General features: G+C 36.8%; 1 protein-coding gene across 1 annotated transcript in view; it reads left to right on the top strand.

Moving 5' to 3' along the window:
- Window positions 1–23,291, top strand: part of VPS41 (VPS41 subunit of HOPS complex) — a 135,411-nt gene that overhangs the window by 8,091 nt on the left and 104,029 nt on the right. Inside the window, exons 2-3 of the mRNA XM_081101827.1 lie at window positions 2,035–2,073; window positions 17,714–17,821. Of these exons, the coding sequence (XP_080957953.1) occupies window positions 2,035–2,073; window positions 17,714–17,821 (147 nt within the window). The remainder of the gene's footprint in view (window positions 1–2,034; window positions 2,074–17,713; window positions 17,822–23,291) is intronic.

Below are 23,291 nucleotides of genomic sequence, written 5' to 3'. Positions count from 1 at the left end.
AATCAAGAATGTAAACGGGATCTTTGCGATTTCCCCCTTGTGCATACTTTAATGAAGTCCAAATAAGAAAAAAATTCCTCCAGTTTAATGTAATTTTTCTGAAAAGAGTAGTCCAGTATTGTTTCAGAGTTCTAGAGTTGGGAAATAGGAACCTGTGTCTGGTTCGTTGGCACATGTCAAAGCTTGTTTCGGCTAATGCTAACAACGTGATACTCGGGGACTTTGGAAGTTCGTCCTCTAAGCCTGAGTGTTCGTCCTGCAGGGGTAGTTGGAAATTTTCAGATGCTACCTGTAAAGCATTTAGCATTATGAGAATATATATAAAAATGTTCAGTAACGATGTCAGAATAGTGACTGTTAATATTAAGTGAGGGTTTGTTCAGAAGAGTGAAGGGTAAGGATGCCAAGTGGACTCAAACCTGAAACTGGGGATGGTTAGCACAGAGGAAAAATAATTTAGAAGGGTAGTCATGATTTGTATCATTAACTCTTGGAGAACAGTCAGATAGTAGTAGAATAATTGGATTTTTTTCCCTGGGTCTTATTGGTGTTAAGAATAAAAAGTTACTGTGGAGAGATTGTAGCTCCAAATTAGTAAGAACATCCTAATATTTAGAATAACATGAAACTAAATAGGCTGCATTGGAATGTAAAGAAGAGTCTCATATTCATCATGGTTAATGATGTAACTGCAATAAAAGTCTTAATTACAAGGAACTTTCATCCCACTTTACAGATATTTTTTAAAAAATATATTTTATTGATTTTTTACAGAGAGGAAAGGAGAGGGATAGAGAATTAGAAACATCGATGAGAGAGAAACATCGATCAGCTGCCTCACACCCCCTACTGGGGATGTGCCCACAACCAAGGTACATGCCCTTGACCGGGACCCCTCAGTCCGCAGGCCGATGCTCTATCCACTGAGCCAAACCGGTCAGGGCCAGATATTTTTTGAGAGCAGAGGCTAAATTGTCCACTAGACTGATGCCCAGGCAGCCTGCCACCTGCCGGGTTCTTACTGATTTTCCATGAATGAACTTAAAATGTTTTAAAACACCAGATTTGCATTTATCCTGCTATCCAATTTACATTGAGTAATATGTGCATCTAACTTTTAAAAAAAATGTTCATTCTTTTTGTTGGAAAAAAAATTGTTATGTCTAAAACAATATTATGCCCTTGCCTCAATTTTTTTTGTTCTTTCTTTATCTCATGGATTGTTGTGAAATGCTTACGTTCTGTGTCAGCGTATTAGTTGTAGCCTTTTATTGCTGTTGATATCTATAAGCACGTTAAGTAAATCTTCATTTTGCTGACCTCTTTGAGGATGCATGGCATCAGCAGATTCTCTTTTTCAGTGGACAGGTGAGAGATTAGCAGGATCAAGTCAATTTTTCCCCTTTTTGCTTTGTTTTCCACAGAGCAGCAAGATTCATTGTCTCGCAAGAAGGAAACTGTGTTAAATGGCAGAATTTGTCTTCCAGTTAATGGTTTAAAGAGTGGATATAAATTATACAGCTTGTTTGCCCAGTGTCTGATAGGTACCACTCTAGAGGAATTCTTTTGTAAACGTTTAAGCAAGACAATCACTTTGACTCAACCAGATGAATAGCATAATAATTAATAGCACAAGAGCTTTTCAGTAGAAAAATTGGCTCGTAGATATTTTGAGATGGCAGTTTTCCTCTTCCTTTCTGAGATCAGTAAGGCTGCTTTGCCGAAGCAATTTGCATTTTTAGCAAGAGAAGAGCCTTCTGCTTCCTCACATGACAATTTGTTAACCTCCTGACCACTTGAGGGAGGTCAGCAGGAACTGGATTTGTGAGGCCCCGAGTAACCATCTCAGTCCTGCAGGGTGTGGAGAAGTAGGAGGTCTGTGAGAGTTGGACCATGGGGAGTCCTTTACATTGTATTTGCAGATACCTCCAAAAAAGGGCAGGCGGATATTGGTGGGGACATAAGAACGCTTCCCTTGAAAATATTTTTTTTATTATTTTGTCTCTGACCATTTCCCCCCTCTTTGCTTTGTAGGAAACCGTGTCTCTTGAAGAATCTACCGATGAGTCTGAGGTAAGGTGGTGATTCAGGAGCCTGGGGATTTCTGGCTAACCAACCAGGTTATCCTGACCTTGTTCTGCGGCGCTAATAAATACAGCCTTCCCAAGGCTTGGGTGGTAAAGTAGGGCCATAGGTAGTTGAGCCGTGGGGAAGAACAGGCCAGTTGTCTTTAAAAAATTTTAATGGATTAGTTTAAAAAACAAACAGGAAAAGGAACAAAAAGTTTTCTTCTAATCTTGAGCAATATTGTAACCTGAAGCATGTTGGCAGTGGGAAAATTGATGGAAAGTTTTACAAACGAATCTTGACATCAAAAAACCTATTTAAAAAAATAACCGCTGTTGGTTCTACAATATTTATTCTTTTATCATTCTTTTAATAAATATTGCGTGCTCATTGGTATAATTTCTGAGTCATTGAAATTATAGTTTATTTTATAAAATCAAAAGGGAAGTAGTTACCTTAAAAGCTGCTGGGAGCTAAGTTGTATTTAAGATTTCATTTTAAGGAGGAAAAAGTGATATATAAGGAAGGGTTTTTAAAAAATTCCTTTTCAAGGCGAAGAAACAGTGTTTAGTTAAATTGCCCATGGTCACTGGGCTGATAAAATGAATTTGAACCCAGTGATCTGACTTTAAACCTTGCTCTTCGAACTTTTTGTTCAACTACTGCCTCCAACTTCACTGTGCTCTATCTAATTTTATGCCAGACTCTTCCTTTATGTATCTTTGTATAAGTGGACAGGGTTAAAAAAAAACTTACTTTGAATTCCTACCGATGTATAAGATGATATTTTGGGTGATGTTACAGTTTGACTTACTCAACTAGTAGGAAAAGATATCGATTTCAGAATCTTTGAACTTTGCTTTCTTTTATGGAAAAGAGATAATTGTCTAGCTAATTTATATATAACATTAATAATTTTATTAAAATTCCTGTTTTACCACAAAATAAAGTTATTTATTTAGAAAATAATGATTATAAACATATTTAGAATAGTTAATTAGAAAATAGTGTTCATTACAACTTTGTTTATAATATAAAAATTTGGAACAGGCTAACTATCCAGAAATAAGGAGTTATATTATCTTTTTAATTGAAAAAAGCTTTTTACAAAAGTGCTATTTAGAGCAGGGGCTGGAAAGCTTTTTCTATAAAGGTCAAGAGGATATTGTGTAGGTTTATAAACATATAAAAATATAAAAATCCACTGGAAGGCTGTACTAAAATGGGCGTTTGGCTGGATTTGACTGTGGCTATAATTTGCTGATTCCTGATTTAGAACGTAATCTAATCTAGCTTCTTTCCACCCTCCAAAATCCACATGTAAGCTTAGAAAAAAAATACCATAAGACGATATTATTACTGGGTTTTGTGATTCTTATTTTATTTATTCTCATTATCTGCCTTCGTTTTCTAAATTTTCCATAACAAATATGCATTGCTTATATACTTAGCAAAACAATTCAATTATTATTTTTTAACAGAACACAATATTCTCTGAATGTTCATAGTAGTGTTTTGTGCTGATGTTACAGAACTTGTGGGTTGCAGAGCTGTGGAACCCAGACTGAAGCCACATGTCCTTTCTTCCCCCCTCAGCTTCGAACAAGGGATTTAGGGAGAAGCTTTGGTTTATTTCTTAGTCTCTTTACTTTATCCAAGATTTAAAATAAGCCAGAATTGTTTTCACTCTAACACACTATATTTTTTCTTGAGATTTTTTTAAAAAGTTTTTTATTTTGAGATAATTGTAGATTCATATGCTGTTGTAAGAAAACAGGCAGAGAGATTCTGTATACCCTTCACCCAGTTCCCAAAGGGTAACATCTTGCATTTTCCTAGTACATCAGAACTAGTAAGTTGATATTGATATAATCTACAGACTTATTCTTATCTCACCAGTTTTATATCCATTAATTTGTGTTTTTGTATGTGTGTGTGTTTAGTTCTGTGCACTTTCATCACATGTGAAGATTCATGTGACCTCCACTGTATTTAAAATACAGAACAGTTCATCATCAGGTTCTCTGCTACCCTTTATAGTAGGGGTCCTCAAACTTTTTAAACAGGGGGCCAGTTCACTGTCCCTCAGACCGTTGGAGGGCCGGACTATAGTTTAAAAAAAAAACTATGAACAAATTCCTATGCACACTGCACATATCTTATTTTGAAGTAAAAAAACAAAACGGGAACAAGTACAATATTTGTATTTGCATGTGGCCCGCGGGTCGTAGTTTGAGGACCCCTGCTTTATAGTCATGGCCACTCTGTCCCCCACATTCATCCCCTGGCAACCACTGATCTGTTCTCCATCTCTATAATTTTGAGTGTATTACTTCTTTTTTTAAAATTAGTCTCACTAGTTTATATATATATATATATATATATATATATACACACATATATATATATATATATATACACACACATATATATATATATACACACATATATATATATATATATATATATATATATATATATATATATATTATTGAGTTTTTACAGAGAGGAAGGGGGAGGGATAGAGAGTTAGAAACATTGATGAGAGAGAAACATCGATCAGCTGCCTCCTGCACACTCCCTACTGGTTATGTGCCCGCAACCAAGGTACATGTCCTTGACCGGAATCAAACCTGGGACCCTTCAGTCCACAGGCCGACGCTCTATCCACTGAGCCAAACCGGTCAGGGCTGATTGTATTACTTCTTAATGGTTGCTCTGGGTATTAAAACATCTATCTATAATAATAAAAGCATACATAATATGCTAATTAGATTGGACAACCAAATGACCTTCCGGATGTCCTTCCAGATGAAGCTGGGGCTGCGAGGGCCAGGCCCTTTTGCATGAATTTTCATGCATCGGGCCTCTAGTATATATATAAAAGCCAAGAGACCAGAACGACTGGAATGAACGGATGGCCACTGTGGCCAGCCAACCGGCCTGATTGGGGGCGGGGCCGGCTGGCCAACCTCCTGCAGCCCCTCCCCCAGGCCAGCCCGTGCCCCGATGGGCCCCTCCATCCCAGTTGGGCAGGGCCAATGGGCCAACCTCCCATGGCCCCTCTCCCCAACCCCCCTGGCCGGCCCTGCCCTCAATCACCCCCCCACCCCAATTGGGGGTGGGGCCAGCCAGCCAACCGCCCATAGCCCCGCCCCCTGGCCAGTCCTGCCCTGATCAGCTGCAATCAGGGCGGGCCAGCCCAAACCCACCCATGCAGGAATTCGTGCACTGGTCCTCTAGTATATACATAATTTGTCAGAGTGTTTGGTATCCATGATTTTTACCACTTCTTATCAAGTATAAAAACTTTACTTCCACATATGTCCCTTTACCCTCCCCACGTTTTAAACACAATTGTCCTAAATATTTACATTCATTGAGCACATCATTTGGTAATAAACATTTTGCTTCACCTATCAAATATGATTTAAGAAACTCATGGAAAGGATAATTTACTATATGTACCCCTTTTCATCCTTCTTATATTCTTTTTGAAGTTCTAAGTCTTCTTTTGTTATCTATCTTTTGTTTCTTTCTGTTTAGAAAACTTTAGCCATTCTTTTAGGAAAAGGTTTACAAGCCACAAATTCTCTTTGTTCATCAGAGAATGTTTTTATTTCCCTTTCATTTTTGAGGGATATTTTCACCAGATACAGCATTTGCAATTGATAGTTCTTTTCTTTCAGATTCTGAGAAATGCTGTGCCACTTACTTCTGGCCTCTTATTCAAATCAGAAATGCATTGTCATTTGAGTTGGTGCTCCTTCATAAGTAATGTGTCACATTTCCCTGGCTGCTTTCAAGTGTGTGTGTATGAGTGTGTGAGTGTGTGAATTTAATCTTCACCCGAGGATATTTTTTCCATTGATTTCTAGAGAGAGTGGAAGGGAGGGAGGAGAGGGAGAGAGAAACATCATGTGAGAGTGACATCTAAACTGGTTGCCTCCTGCACATGCCCCGATAGAAGGGGACCTGCAACTAAGGTATGTGCCCTTGAGCAAGAATTGAACTTGCAACTCTTTGGTCAGTGGGCTGATGTTCTAACCCAGGGGTGGGCAAACTTTTTGACTTGAGGGCCACAATGGGTTCTTAAACTGGACCGGAGAGCCGGAACAAAAGCATGGATGGAGTGTTTGTGTGAACTAATATAAATTCAAAGTAAACATCATTACATAAAAGGGTACGGTCTTTTTTTTTTTTTTTAGTTTTATTCATTTCAAACGGGCCATAGTTTGCCCACGGCTGCTAACCACTTATCTAAACCAGCCAGGGCTGTGTGTGTGTTTTTACTTTAGTTTTCAGAAGTTTAATTATAATATCTCTTGGTGTGGATTTCTTTAATTTGTCTTTTTGGGAGTTTGCTCAGCTTCTTGAATCTGTAGGGTTATGTCCATCATCAAATTTGGAGAGTTTTCAGCCATTATTTCTTTGTTTGCATAAATTTTCACTTCCATTCTTTCTTCTCCTGCTGGGACTTTTAGTATGAATATTAGCTCTTTTGTTATTGTCCCACAGATCCCTGAAGCTCTATTAATTTTTTTTAGTCACTTTCTCTCAGTTCAGATTGGGTAAATTCTATTGATCTGTTCTCAAGTTCATTGGTTCTTTCCTTGTCATCTCCACTCTGCTATTGAGCCCATCCAGTCAATTATTTCTTTTGGTTATTATACTTCCCAGTTATAAATTTTTCATTTTTAGTAACTTCTATTTCTTTGCGGAGATATCCTAGTGCCTCATTTATTTCAAGGATATTTATAATTGCTTGTTGAAACATGTTTATGATGACTGCTTTAAAAGCCTTGCCAGGTAATTCTAATATCTGATTCATTCTTGTGTATTTTAAAGGAAAACAATAAGTAATGAAGAATCATCACTTACTTCAACATTTCAGGTCCACTTACTATGTACTGTGGGTTGGGCTGAGTGCTTTATATGGATTATCTCATTTAATATAAACCACAACTTATCAGGTACTGTATAAGGCAGGAGAGGCTATCTATGCTGCAGTAACAAACAGGTCCAAAATTGTAGTGGTTTAACATATCATAGTTTTATTTCTGAGTAGATTCAGTGGTGTAGGGAGAGGAAATTGTGGTATCAATAATACAGAAATGTCATCATTTTCCGTAGGGTGTTTCCTATTTATGTATGGACCAGTGTGCTGTGGAGTACTTGGTGGTCATACAGCTGAAAACTGAAGCAGCTCTGTTTCATGGAGATATGTACTTTTTAAAGCCCTGCTTACTTTGAATAGGCTCTTGGTATATTATTATTTGGAAGTATATTTCACGTTTTTTTAAAGGAGTTTAATATATTGTACAAAGAAGTTTGCAGTAGAAGCATCAAATTGTTAGCCTAACATTTCAAGGTCGAACTTGTGCAGCAAAGAGAAGAATAACAGGGGAAAAACCATTAGGCTAAGGAGGGGTGGCAAGGAAGTAGAGGAGTGTACTTAATGGAAATTAATTTGTAATAAGGTCTGCTTTGTACCAGGTATGGGTTCCAGTGACTTTTTGTTGTTTGTGAAAGCAGCTGAATAGTTAAACGAAGGATTATTCTGTTTATAGTGTGTTCCTTTGTAACAAAGATTGCATATAAATGATATCACCCCTTGCCTGAGCCATGGCATGTAATGACAGAGAGTTAATTAGTGCCACCTCTGTCTTTACAACTTTTGTTATCATTATTAACAAACATACTCCCTAAATAGATGTCCATTCAGATCTGGCTTAGTTCTTGCAAATATCACAATTAGGAGGCCTTGAACATGTTACACATATTAACTGTGGACTGACAAATAGCTATTTAAAATAAACCAACATGCAATTTTTGTTGACTGAGAAACTGATATTAAAATAAAATGCAACTTCTAGATGTATCAGCCACATGGAGAGTTCTTTTTCAGATTTGTTAAAATAAAAATCAGTCATGAGAAATCAGGAGATAGATTTTTTTAAAGTCAGGAAATGCATCACACAAAAATTATTTATTTATTTTACCTGGTGAGTAGAACATTGTGAATAATTTATTAAAATATAAATTGATTCTTTACATGTATTAATTATAATAAACAAATTTATAGTAACTAAAATGGTAATGCACCTTGTTATGAGATTGATTGCTGAGAAAAATGAAGCATGGGATTATAATAGATCCTTCCAAATTGCCTTTGAATTTAAAATTTGCTCTTTCATTTAATGAGCTATTAATATTAACAGGTTCTGCTGACTATTGCATCATTCATACAGGCATGGATAAACATTCCCTTTGAAGCATATATTATAAAAATTATGTTTGGAAACTTAGTAGAAACTTTCTGGATGCAAATACAGATTGTGAACATATATTTCTGCCACTTGTTAGAGATCGGAAAGATAAACATGACTCTAGCGTAATATATCTTTGAACAGAATTTATAATTTCACTACCTAGGAGAAAAATTATTTTAGGCAGTTGAGATAGACTGATTGATCATTGTATTCAGTTAGCAAATATTTATTGAGTACTTTTGTTTTCTGGGTGCTAACATACACCAGTATTTGATGAAGAAGGGAGACAGTAAGCAAAAATATATATGTCAGGTGGTAATAAACATTGAAGGTAAAAAAGATAACATTGGGTAAGAGGACTGTGACATGGACTGAGGTGTTGATTTGTCTTGGTCAGGAAAGGCCTCTCTAAGGAGATGAAATGTGAGTAAATACCTGGGGGAAGGGTCTTGTAGGTAAAAGCAAGAGCAAATGCAGTCTGGTCAGGTGGGGTCATGCTAGACATCTGCAAGGATGTGAGTGGGGCTGGAGCTGTGTGGAAGCAAATGAAGTAATGAGTGGCCAAGAACATAGAGCCTGTAAGTCAATGTATGGACTTTGGTTTTTACTGTAAGATGGGAAGCCATTGGAGAGTCGTTGTTGTTTTTATTAATATATTTTTATTGATTTCAGAGAGGAAGGGAGAGGGAGAGAGAGAGAGAGAGAAACATTGGTGATAAGAATCATTGATTGGCTGCTTCCTGCATGCCCTACACTGGGGATCAAGCCCACAACCCAGGCATGCGCCCTGACCAGGAATCGAACCATGACCTCCGGGTTCATAGGTGGATGCTCAACCACTGAGCCACCACAGCCCGGCAGGAGAGTCATTGTTTTTTCATCAATCAATCAAATTTTATTGTTGGACCACAGCCCGGCAGGAGAGTCATTGTTTTTTCATCAACCAATCAAATTTTATTGTTGGAAGTATTACAGATATTCCCCTTTCTTCCCCCATTGACCTCACCCTGCCCATGCTCCCCACCAGGCCTCCACTACACATTATTGTCTGTGTCCATGGGTTATGCATATAAGTTCTCTGGTTAATCTCTCCTTCACTCTTCCTGCCTTCCCTCTGAGATTCATCATTTTGTTCAATGCTTTTATGTCTCTGGATCTATTTTGTCCATTAGTTTATTTTGTTAATTAGATTCCACATATGAGTGAGATCATGTGATTCTTGTCTTTCTCTGACTGGCTTATTTCACTTAGTATAATACTCTCCAGGTCCCTCCATGCTGCCACAAAGGGTAAGAGCGCCTTCTTTATACAGCTGCATAGTATTCCATGGTGTAAATGTACCACATCTTTCTTATCCACTCACCTACTGATGGGCACTTGGGCTATTTCCAGATCTTAGCTGTTGTAAATAGCACTGCTATGAACACAGGAGTGTATCTATTCTTTGTGAATGGTGTTTTAGGATTCTTAGGATGTATTCCTAGAAGTGGGATCACTGGGTCAAATAGCAGTTACATTTTTAGCTTTGTGAGGAAACTCCATACTGTTTTCCACAGTGGTTGTACCAGTCTGCATTCCCACCAGAAGTGTACTAAGGTTCCCTTTTCTCCATATCCTTGCCAGTTTTTGTCATTCATTGGTTTGCTGATGGTTGCCATTCTGGTGGGGATGAGGTGATATCTCATTGTCATTTTAATTTGCATCTCTCTGATGATTAGTGACTTTGAGCATTTTTTCATATGTCCCTTGGCTATCAGTATGTCCACTTTGGAGAAATGTCTATTTAGATCCTTTGCCCATTTTTAATTGGATTATTTGTTTTCCTTTTGTTAAGTTGTTTAAGTTCCTTATATATTTTGGAAATTAACTGCTTAGCAGATGTATCATTGGCAAATATGTTCTGGGCTCCCTTTTCATTTTGTTGATGGCTTCTTTTGCTGTGCAGAAGCTTTGTTTTAGTAAGATTATTCTAGATGCTGCTTGAAAAATTTCTGGGGTAGTGGTGTGTAGCAAGTAGGAAGCAGCAAGATTAGCTAGGAGGCTTTGGGAACTCTTATTAGAGGCGAAAAAGGACTTAGGGTGTTTTTGAAGTAGAGCCAGGATATTTGCTGATTAGGATTTGCAGGTGTAAGTGAAAGAGGAGTCAGGTTGAACAACTAGATAGGTAGACTATTCCAGGGGACAATAAATGCACAGTCCATAAGGCAATAAAGAGATTAGTGAGTTCAAGAAACGAAAGGAGTCCAGAGAAGATGGAGTGTAATGGTCTAGAGTAGTGGTCGGCAAACTCATTAGTCAACAGAGCCAAATATCAACAGTATAACGAATTAAATTTCTTTTGAGAGCCAAATTTTTTAAACTTAAACTATATAGGTAGGTACATTGTTATTAACTTAATTAGGGTACTCCTAAGGCTTAGGAAGAGCCACACTCAAGGGGACGAAGAGCTGCATGTGGTTCGCGAGCCGCAGATTGCCTACCACGGCCCTAGACCATAGATAATGCACTGCCCAGCTGTTATGGGCTGTGGTCTCTGCTGGTAGAAGAAGGATGTAGACAGTTGGTGGCCAGGGCTGAAAGCCTTGGTGTGGAGAAACAATGGCCCATGGTCACCTCCTTTTGGAGGACAAGTTCTAAGGGGTGAGGAGGGTGTCTGCTTGGGCTAGAGGAGCAGGCTCCGAGTTGTGGGCATGGAGGGCTGGTGGGATTGCTGAAAGCATCTTTCTACCTTTTGGTCAGGTATTTTATGTTTTCATCAAACAAGTCAAGGTGTGTCATGAATTCTAATTCATATTAAAGAGAAGTATTAGCTTTCCCCTTGATTTTGATTATCATTTATCTTCATTTTTAATGTTATTGTAGGTTTTTATCTTCATAGAAACATTTGATAAGCTGTCAGAGACTTTGATGGGGGTAGCTAGTAGGGTGCTTCTTTGCAATCTCCTCTAAAATATAAGATAATCCCAAGAACTGTAGCATATTCCTTTTTATATAAGAATAAACATAAATTATAAATAAATGTAATTTTCATGAAAATTTAGTTGGCAGGACCTCTTTGCTACTGTTGGTAGATGGTGATACAGCTTCATTTCTATATATTTGTCTATAATTATAATTTATACTGTTTCAGAATAGCCACCCTGTCTGTAAATTAATACATAACTTAGATGATCTCTGAGGTTCCTTTTGGCTGATAGTGTATGATTTGGCTTTTCCTGTCTGGAAATCTCAGCGAGAATGTCTTTAAAAAGCTTCTTTCTAAACTCAGTCTGCTGTTACTACATACTTTTGTTTTCACTGTTCTTTATTAGGTACCTATAGTCACGCTAGCTGCATGACTGTACACACAGTTTTGGTAGGTGAAGTTCAGAACAACGAAAAGGCATAAACCCTGCTTCTAAGGAGGGAAGAAAGGAAAAGAGGGTTATGTTGGCTTTAGTGGTGGGAATTGTCCACCTGAATGTCATATCTTGAAGATTGGTAAGGTTATTCCATGTGGCTGGAAATAAATGAAAAGCTTATTTGCTTTTTTCATTTTTGGTCCTCCTCTATATATTCTTATCACTTTCCCAATATAAAGTAAATGATGGGATTTGAACCTGTTTATGGTGTTTGGCTTAGGGCATGAGAACTTTCACCTTATTTTTTTCCTTCTTCACTTGAACATGAAATTCTGATACTACAGGGCAAAGGAGAGACCAGGGTTTATGAAGACTGCATATCTTGTGAATCTTAAGAAGAGCTCTTCAATTATTAGAGGCTCAATTTTTTCTCACTTTTCCAAAGTGCTATGATAAGGAAAGCAGCTTTCAGAGATAAGAATCTTAGTTCAGTAAATACAAAGTTTTGAAGAGGATGTTGAACAATGGCTTTAAACTATTACTTATTTTTGTCATATACTTATTTTTTTAATATATATTTTTATTGATTTTAGAGAGGAAGGGAGAGGGAGAGGAGATAGAAACATCAATGATGAGAGAGAATCATTGATTGGCTGCCACTTGCGTGCCCCAGCCTGCAACCCGGGCATGTGCCCTTGACCAGAATCGAACCTGGGACCCTAGCCAAACCAGCTACGGCTGTCATATACTTATTTCTGTAGTAAATATAATACATGTTTATTTTGGAAAATTTAGAGAATATTGGTAACAGCTCATTAGGGATTTTTCTTTTCTGTTTCTGGAATGATGACAGCAGCCCTGTGATATAGGTCCCATTATCACTTCCATTCTATAGATGAAGAGACTGAAGCACAGGAAGGTTACTGTTTTGGTGGCTAGTATTCTGCTCCCCTTTTCCCCGTGTGTGTATAAATTTCTTCAATAAAATTTGGATCATGCAAAGCAGATTTTATGACCTATTTTTTCACCTAATACAATGTTTTGAGAACATTTCTCTTCGTTATTAGTCTTTAAAAATAGATTTTAATGTTTCAACAATAATCTTTTGAAATTTATTTAACCCAGGATTTCTCAACCTTAACATTATTGGCCAAATAATTTTTTGTTCTGGGAGATTGTTCTGTACATTTTAGGATGTTTTAGCATCACCCCTGGCCTCTATCCACTAGATACCAATAGCACCCACTCAGATGTGATAACAAAAATGTCCTAGGAACACAGAATCACCTCCTGTTGAAGACCACTTATTTAACCATATGCGTTTTACATTTTTATACAGTATTTCTCATCATAGTACTTTTTTTCTGGAAAGGCTCAAGATTGGTATAGCACAGTGATGGCGAACCTTTTGAGCTCGGCATGTCAGCATTTTGAAAAACCCTAACTTAACTCTGGTGCCGTGTCACATATAGAAATTTTTTGATATTTGCAACCATAGTAAAACAAAGATTTGTATTTTTGATATTTATTTTATATATTTAAATGCCATTTAACAAAGAAAAATCAACCAAAAAAATGAGTTCTCGTGTCACCTATGACACGCGTGTCATAGGTTTGCCATCACTGGTATAGCATATTTGGAGATGTTCTGTATTGTCCATGTACATTTATTGATACCATTATAGTTTCATATAAATGTATAATTATATATGATTTATACAATGATATGCAGTTTTTTGAGCATTTATGTTACTTTGTTGATAATATATAGTGAATAGATGTCTTAAAAATTTTGTTAGTTGTGTTTTTGAGACTCAAATTGTATGCTTTGATTCACTTACAGTATAATTTCAGTTATGCTTTAAAAGAAAAGTCTTGTATTTGACACCAACTGTGTTTTGTTTTGTTTTTTGTTCTCCCTCTATCTTTTTTGATAGTAATAAAAATAAATATTTTAATATAGGCTATGATTTATTAAGAGAGTATTATTTAAAATGTAAATTTTCTAAAATGGAAATGTTCTGATACTTGATTTTGATAGCTTTTTTTGTATCTTAAACTTAGAAGGTTGACTTACCAGTTTTGAATATTTCAATTCTCCTTAAGGTAATTAGAATCCTATAGAGAATGTTCTAGAGGAAAGACTTTATTTTATACCTTTCTATTGATGGTTGATTATTAATTTGCTTTTTATTAATATTTGCTTTTTCAGTGTAGAAGTTTAAATTGCATTTTTTAACAAGAATTTTTTTTTGAGTATGTGAGTGTTCCCTATTATGTCTAGCTTTAAATCACTGGATATTTATTAAAAGGATTTGTCCCTGGTCAGATGTAGTTTATGGCCTGAGACCAAGGAAACCAATCAATCACCTTATTAAAGTTCCTAGAGGTTCAGCTGAGATTTTTCTCATAGGTGAAGCTGGGTGGGATAAAGGCCATCTCCATAGAGTGAGATTGTGAATTGTCTAGGAGTGCTCAACTGGTGGTATTTTTCACTAACTTAACTTGGACTTTGTATCTTACTTCTCCTCTTCAGTCTATCTATTGCAATTTTATTTTGTGGGGTTGAAAAAATAAAACAAGATAAAACTGGATTTTAATAAATAGTATCCAGAAATAAAATTTTAAGTTCTATATATTAATAGTAACAACAGAAAAGGTAGTGATCTTTCTGTTAACCACTAGAATTCATGTAACACACATTTAAAAAAAATAAAATCCAAGTCTTCATTTGGACTGTAATGGTTTATAAAATGTACCAGTGTGTGAAGATATGGATAAAATTAAAACAGCATGAAAAGTTGGTTGACACACCAAAAAATTTCTTATACCCAAGTTTGAAATTATCAGGTGAAAAGGGCTGTATTCTCAGTGGTATCTATGTTAGGTGACAGGACTCCCACCATGCAAATTTACCTTTAATGTTAGTAATAAAATAAGAGGCTTGCCTTATTTTGTTATCCCAAAAGTTGTCTTTTTTTTTTTTTTTTCGCTTTTAAGTTCAAAATTTAGTAAGAATGACTGTGATATGAAATTTATTTTTGGAGTATTCTAGAATCCTGTACAATGGTTTAAAGGACTTGTCTTGAATTAAAAGTGCTATACACTGAGTGAAAATCCATGTTAGTTGAAGAATTGATTCTTTTTAAAGGAAAGCTGCAAATTTTTCTTGTATGGGTAAATGTCACTCTCTTCATATCTCTGCTTTGCTGCATTTCAGGACTTGTACTATTCCACTAGGTTGTCATAGAAACGCAGTTAACTGTCATTTCAACACACTGTTGATGGTTTTATTTGTAGGTTTGCCTGATTATGAAAATTTCACAAAAATTTTGATTTGCTTTTTATTAACACTGGATGGTTTTCCTTGGAAGCTCAAGTTGTACAGAAGCCTTTTTGGTGTTTAAATATTTAAAAAAGTGAAACACTTTATTAAATCTGCTTGATTTTTTAAAAAATTGTTTTTTATTTAGAATGTGATATATAGTTTGCAGCAGTAGAATAACCTCTGTGAATTGTATTTTTGAATCACTTTCCATTTTCTTTGTTTACAGCAAGCAGAAAAAAAAAACTTAAAAATTCACCGTTAGCTTGCTTTTAGCTTAACATAAAAGATACCTGTCAGAAAAGGGTGAAATGCTACATCAAGTGCCTAATATTGGAGTTTCCATTTTATTTATGGTTTTTGAAGCCTGGCACGAAAGCTCCAGTGAACTGTGTTGTGAAAATATTTATTTTTATATATTTATGTGAGAGGAATTATTTAGTTTTCACTTATAAATAAGACAAGCAAACCTTATTTACAGTAACTTTATCTAATGGTCCGTGGATGAGTGCTTTTATGCAAAATAGTCTAGAGGCTAGAATTAACTTTTCACGTTGGATGCACATTTGATGTCCAGACTTGAGCAACATGTGGCATCTTATTATAAAGACTACCATTCAGGATTCAATTTGTATTTAACACATTTACTTCAGAATGCACACATCATTTTTGCCACATTTTATGTTAACTTTGTAATGATTTCTGTTTCTTGCTTGTGAGTACATAAGTAGAAGTGTTTACTTGTGGCTTTGTGGTTTTCCTTTTTCTAGGTTCTTTATACTTGGTTAATGAGCTATTTCATATTTTATTTTAATAACAGGTCACTTGTTGACATGTAACAGCTCCTTGGGTTGGGTTGATTATCATTAGTTACTTTTTAAAAGAAGTATTGGTCTTTTAGATAACTGTGCTTATTATATGTCCATTTGTTGCTATTAGTTCTTAAAGTTATTCTTGCACATAGTAACATTGTCTTTGATTTTAACACTGTTACTAAATAAACAACTAATAGTCTGTATGTACTTGGGGAAGAAAATTTGACAGCTCATCATATGCGTGGAATGCTGATTTCTTAAAACCAGGTTTATCGCTTTTAAAATATAATCGCTACTCTGTAGCTAGACCACACGATGGCCCCCGATGAGCCTCACCTCCTATTATTCCTGCGCTTGTGTCCTCCCTTCCCACTCTGAATCATGACTGACCTGTATGATCAGTAGGATACTGCTGAAGTGTCAGTGCACGACCTCTGAGGCCATATGCAGCATTGAAGCTCAGTTTGCTTTCTCTTGGATCACTTACTCTGGGGGAAGTCACCTTTCATGTCCTGAGGAGAGGTCCATGAGACAAGGAACTATAAAGCCTCCTGCCAACAGCTAGCACCAGCTTGCCAACCGTTTGAGTGAGTCATCCTGGAAGCAGAGACTCTCACCCCATTTTAACCTTCAGATGGTCGCAACCTAAGCTGACATCTTACCTGCAGTCCATGAGTAGATTATTTTTGTGAACTTCTGATTTGTCCAGCTTTATCCTATCACAAGTATTGATATATGCACATTGTTTGGTTTCTCATTACATACCAATGCAGTAAAGTAAAATATTTTTCAGAATCACTGTAGTAATTTTTATATCTATCCTTGATTTATTAATTAATGGCCGTTATAGTCATTAGAGATTTCCTAACTTAACTATGAGGATTAAGGATATCTTGTGATGCTGTTTCAGCACTGAGGTTAAACATATAAAGTTAGTAATATTACCTATAAATGATTAAGGAATTTATTTTATTGTGTTATTGTTAATCCTCACCTGAGGGGATTTATTTATTTAAATATATTTTTATTGATTTTTAGAGAGGAAGGGAGAGAGATAGAGAGAGAAGCACCAGTGAGAGAGAAACATTGATGGGCTGCCCCCTGTAGGTCCCTTCTAGGGATTGAGCCTACAGCCCGGGCATGTGCCTTGACTGGGAATCGAACCACTGACCTCTTAGTTCATGGGTTGACACTCAACCACTAAGCCACCAGCCACGGCTGATTAAGAAATTTTAATGCATATGTAGGTTTATTTATATAAGAGTAAACAAATATTTTTTAACATAAACTGAATAAATAATAATTGTTCATGGACTACCAGTTATTTAAAAGGAATGTTAAAATATTTTTTCTCGGAAGGGGAAGAATACATTTTGCTTTATATAAAATTTATAATTTTCTTTGATTTAGTTTTTGTGGTTATATCTTCTAATTAAGATATTCTCAAATCTGACAAAAATATTAATATTTTTGAAATATAATAATGTCCTTTAGAGGTTTATTATATTCCTATCTTACTGCTGTGAGTTTTTATGACCAGGAGGTCATAATGACAAGTATTTTGCCGACTCACTTTCTTTGGCATATGTCTGCAGAGTGGTCAGACAGTTTTGTATTTAATATGCCACAGTTGATTACTATTAACAGTAAGTGTGTGTAATCCTGTTTTCAACTTTTGAAGTTATTCTACCAAAATAACTTACAGTTCGTTGTAGCAGTTGATACACCTCATTGGAAAAGTGAAACATGAAGATCTTACCTTTCGCTATGGTTGTAGTTATTGATAATCATTGAGGGAACCATCTCTGGGTCCCCCTTAAGAAATATGTTTTGAGTCTTGGACAGTATCAGATAAATCCATGGCAGTGGTCATTTTCTCTGCTTTCTGTGCAGGAAGAAGAGAGTGAAGAGGAACCCAAACTTAAGTATGAAAGGCTTTCCAATGGGGTGACTGAAATCCTTCAGAAGGATGCCGCTAGCTGCATGACGGTCCATGACAAGGTAAGGTAGCCCTTGTAGGTGATTCTGTAAGTCATTCTGTTGTAAGCTTGCTTATACTTTGGAGTCCTGATGCTTTTAGAGGTGATTTTTCACTGTAATTGTGTCTTCTGCCACTCTTCCTCTTTTCTTCCTCACCACAAAAAATCAAAACAATGACCAAAAAAATTATATATATGTATTTGTACACACACAGAGAGCACACCGTAAGGGTGTATTAAGTAGAATTTAGACAAGGATGGATGTATAAGATTTATAGTAAGTGGTTCTTGGGAAGACTATTACTTAATTCCTCAAATCCTAAGTAGTAGAATAGAAAAGTATTAAGATTAGAAATAGTGTGGAGCTCAGTGCTTCCATAAGAGTAGAAGGGATTATGTTGGAGTTATTAGGAATTAGTAGAATGACCCCACATTATTACATATATTATATGAATGAATTAATCTATTCCACATCTGAGTTTTTGCTGAAACAAAGCTCCCACCAACTTTCTGAGTCCAGGCTAAGTACTGTACAGCACCCTTAGCCCATTCTTGGACCAAAACAAAATGTGTCATAATTGGAGTATTGGAAGCCAGGCAGTTTCGACTATTGCCCTGTGAGCCCCAGGAGCGAGCCTTTGTCCTCCACAAAAGGCAGACTTCCCAACTTTGATCCAATTCCTGCTTTATCCTGTGTGACCATCAGTGTGGCTCATCCTCCTCCTTTCTCCACCCAGTTCCTTTGTACTTCAAATTTCATTGAATTGTAAGCAGATTCCTGTACTCACTCAACCTGTCACTAGAACCTTTGCTGTCTCTGGTTTTACCAGAAACACCCTTCTTGAGGCACCTGCCTTTTAGCTGCACCACCATCTACCACCCCCCCCCCCCCCCCCCCATGCTGCAGCTCCCAACTTCCTTGTCACTTTCCTTTATTCGCTGAAGACTGGCCTTGCAGTTCTTCGGCCTAATTTAATTACACTTCTGCCCGGTTTCATCTCCCGCCATTAAGGCCACACTCCGGATGGTGTCAGAACCTGGAGCCTGAGGATCTTTAAATATACTCTGTCAGGCTTCTGTGTTAATTTTTCTAATCCTGTTCTGTGACTTTATAGAGCCCTGATCTCTGATCCATTCTTTCTTTAAATTTTCTATCTAATGGTTAACTATCCTAACTTCACGAGCATCTTCAGTTCTCTGATGCCCCTGTCCTTCGTTGTATCCCTCAGCCACTAAAAATGCTGTTGTTGGTTCTTCATCAGTTTCTTTAGTCCTCAACCGTCCTTCTCAATCACTATTCCTTCACTTTTAGAGGGTGATGTCAGTTCTATTTAATTAAGAAAATTGAAACTGTCAGGCATGGTCAACCTCAGTTCCTGACCCCTTTCCCAGCTCACCTGAATCCCTACCCATCTTTCTTTTCTTCACCCTGTTCAAGGGCCTTTTAGTCTACTTTTGTTCTTTGTCTCACCTCATTTTCTACCTTCTCTCCTAGTGATATATGCTATGTCATGGAACAGACCTAACTCTAGCTCCACATAATCACTAATCTACTTCTTCTTTCTGTAGATTCGCCTATATTGGATATTTCATATAAATGGACTCAAACACTGTTTGGTCTCTTGTGTCTGGCTTCTTTCACTTAGCATAATGTTTTTGAGATTCCTTGTGATGTAGCATGTTTCAGTACTTCATTCTTTTGTATAAATAGCACAAAGTAGTATTCCATTGTATAAACATAGCACATTTTGTCTATCCATTAACCAGATGATGGACATTTTACTGCTTTTAAAACTGTGGATTTCGCCTTCTCAAAACTTCTGTATCATGACACCATTCTGCTTCAGGTTCTTGATCTTTCTGTTACTCCCTCTGGTTCTTTCACTTACTTTTACCTCCATCTTTCCCCTACATGTTAGGTTTTCCCAAGGTTTGGTCCATTGTCTACATTTCTTCTAATTTTGTGATTTTCCAGTTTCATGATTTCTATGACCACCAACGCTGCCTCTTCCAGAATATTGTACTTATTTATCCACCTCTATCTTTTGTTCTGTTTTTTCTTTTAAATATATTTTATTGATTTTTTTACAGAGAGGAAGGGAGAGGGATAGAGAGTTAGAAACATTGACGAGAGAGAAACATCAATTAGCAGCCTCCTGCACACCCTCCACTGGGGATGTGCCCACAACCCAAGGTACATGCCCTTGACGAGAATCGAACCCGGGACCCTTCAGTCCACAGACCGACGCTCTGTCCACTGAGCCAAACCGGTTAGGGCCTTTTGTTCTGTTTTGACCTGAAACTAAGCATGTTCATAATGAACTCATCTTTTCCCTCTAATCTTGCATCTATTTTTGTTCTCTGTCTCATTTGGTGGTACCACCATCTCCTCTGTCATGTAAGCCAAAGCTGACCCGTCTCCTCTAACACCCAGTCATTCCTTAAGTCATGGTGCTCTTCTTACCACCTTGCCCTAGCTGAGGTCCTCATCTTCTGTCTGCACTTATGTGTCTGATCTTTCTACTTTTAACCCATTTGCCACCTGATTGCCAAAATGATCTGTTGAAAGTACGTATTTTAAAACCTTGTATAATTTTCATTATTTACTAAATAGAGTCTAAGTTCCTTAATGTGGTGTGTAAGACGATGATCTTGCCCTCTGTGTAATTGGCCTTGTGTCTTACCACTTTCTGTCATAAGTGTGGTACTCTGACAGTCGTGCTTGGCTGTTTTTGGTTGTGTTTTTTTAAAAATTTTTTTTAAATTTTCATTGATTTCAGAGAGGAAGGGAGAAGGGGAGAGAGAGAGAAACATCAATGATGGGAGAGAATCATTGATGGACTGCATCTTGCAGACACTCCACTGGGGATCGAGCCTACAACCTGGTCATGTGCTCTTGCCTGGAATGAAACCTGGGACCCTTCAGTCCACAGGCCTATGCTCTGTCCACTGAGCCAAACCAGCTAGGGTGTGCATGGCTGTTTTTACTCATAACATCTCTTGCCTGGACTCCAACCCATCTCAGCTGCTTGAATGCAGTCCCATCCTGAGTCCTTTGCTTTTAGTTGAGGCATTCTTTATTTCTGCCTGGAACTAATGCACACACTGTGAACCAATCTATTTTCCTTTAACGATTTGCTTTCATTCTAGTCCATTCCTAACAGTTCTTTCTTCTAGAAACCTAAATCTGATCGGATAATCCTTCCTAGAAGTCTTCATTGGCTCCCTGATGTCTTCATAATTTGGACACACATACTCCTTCCTTAAACTTTTCTACTTTTCATCTCTCCATAAATATTAATGCCTTCTATTAACCAATCTTTCCTGCCCCATTGCCTGTCTCCTCCCCTGGGCATGAACTGGGTGCTTCTGTCATGTAAAACTGCATGTAATTTCTTGACTTTTTCTGCTTTTTTTGCTCTGTGCCTTTGAGCAAGTTGTATTCACTCTGCCTAAAATGGTCTTTACCACAAGTCTGCCTCATTTGCCTCAGAGCCTATTGTCTAACTCTTTCAAAGTTCAGAGTTCAGCACACCTAATATCTTTGATGTTTCATAAAGTTCTTAGAGATATTCCATTTTAAGTAACCTTAAATTTAATTATAATTAATCATATTTTTATATCTTTCTCGCTCATTGTAGTGTCACTCTTTTAAGTCATACTTGCTTATTGTCTAAGCATATTGTAGGTGCTTTTGTGTTTTGTGTTTTGTGTGTTGAATGAACCATTGAATGGATGAAATGGAGAACAAAGTTTACATGCTCGGACATCACACTTTATCAACACTATACTTAAACCAACTTGGTCAAGGAGCCTGACAGTTGGAACTACAATCCGTGCTAACTTTTATTTATTTTTTATTTTTTTCGTGCTAACTTTTAGAGCATACACTCTTGATCTGAGGCTCATATTTCTTTTTATGAGATTTCTGGTACAGTGAAGAGTGTTTTAACTCTTAATCCTGTACCTAGCTCTGCCATTCATTGACTATTTCCAGGGAAGACATATGAACTGCCCGACTTACTTCCTCTCATGTAATTGAAGGCACTCTCTGCTTTGATACTAAAAATGCGATGTGAAACAGATAATATGCAGCTGACCACATTTGAAATGTTTTCTCTGTGGTCCAAAGGACTGCTTGTTACTTCTACTTGTTTACGTACAAAAAGCCCAGTCACCCTCACCAGTTTGGCTCACTGGATAGAGCCTGGCCTGCAGACTGAAGGGTCCCGGGCTCAATTCTGGTCTAGGGCATATGCCTGAGTTGCCAGCTCAATCCCTAGTAGGGGGCATGCAGGAGGCAGCCAATCAATGATTCTCTCTCATCATTGATGTTTCTATTTCTCTCTCCCTCCCTTCTTCTCTGAAATCAATAAAAATATATTTAAAAAGAAAACAAACAAAAAAAAAACAACAAAAAACACAAAAAGTCCAGTAAAAGCAGTTATGTTAGGGGAGTGTTCAAAAGGATTGGGTACACAATCTGATACTTTATAAAATGAATCAAGTTTCTGTAATTAAACCTGGAAGGGGCTAATAAAGCTATATTCTTTGCTTATCCTGGGTTGGAGGTGCTGACAGTATTAAAAAAAAAATTCAGTAGCTGCAAATTTTAATGACTGGAAAGTTAGTCACATTTAAAGGACTTGTATTTACATTTGTGATTTATGGCCAATTTTGCCCTTTTTTGTGTGTTGTATTTTAAGTAGTCAAAAGCATTAGCAAATGTATGTATGACTCATCAATAATTTTCATAGTTAAATAATTTTTGAAAACCTCTCCAATTGGCTTATCAAACTTGGATTATTTTAGGCACATAAAGTTATTTCTAAAAGAGAACAGCAGTGATTTATCTAATCTAAATGATTAAATGTTTTTGTAAACAAAAGGTAGCTTATCATGAAAACCACTCCTCCCCCTCCTCCCCAATATTCTAAAGTAATTATAGTTTTTAGGTTAAGCTATAAAATCAAAATAAATATTTTATGTTTCAGATCTTAACTATTAAATGGATTAAACTAGTAATGAATAAAATAAGAAAAAGGGAAGGAATTAATCTTTGGATAAAGTATCCTACATAGAACCTTTAAAACTAATAAAATAAAATATAATTGGAAGTTCAGATATGGCCTTCCCCGAGATGTCAGAGAATGACCTAGTAGTAAAGTGTTTTAAGGCTCCAACCCACCTTAGTTTCCTAACAAACTAAATACGGTATTTATGAGGAAGTCAGTACTTCAGAGTACTTGGGGTATAGTGAGGCGGAGTACTGTTTGGTTTTAATTAGTATTGTATGGTTTTTTAATTCAAATATGGTCAGTGTCACTGTAGAGAAAAATATTACAACCATCTGAGTCCTCTGTTTCAGATTAGAATGTTCTTTTGTTTTGGAGAAAATATCCTGGTTTTGTTTCTATATGCAACTAATTTCCCCCCAGAATTACCTCTTGGCCCTTCCCTCTCCAGGGCCCAGGCATCCTCTTCTCACCAGG

This window comes from Myotis nattereri (genome assembly GCF_964212035.1).
Source record: "Myotis nattereri genome assembly, chromosome: 11".
Taxonomy (NCBI): domain Eukaryota; kingdom Metazoa; phylum Chordata; class Mammalia; order Chiroptera; family Vespertilionidae; genus Myotis; species Myotis nattereri.
Note: the sequence above shows the minus strand (reverse complement) of the source record. Positions and strands in the feature narration are given on the sequence as shown.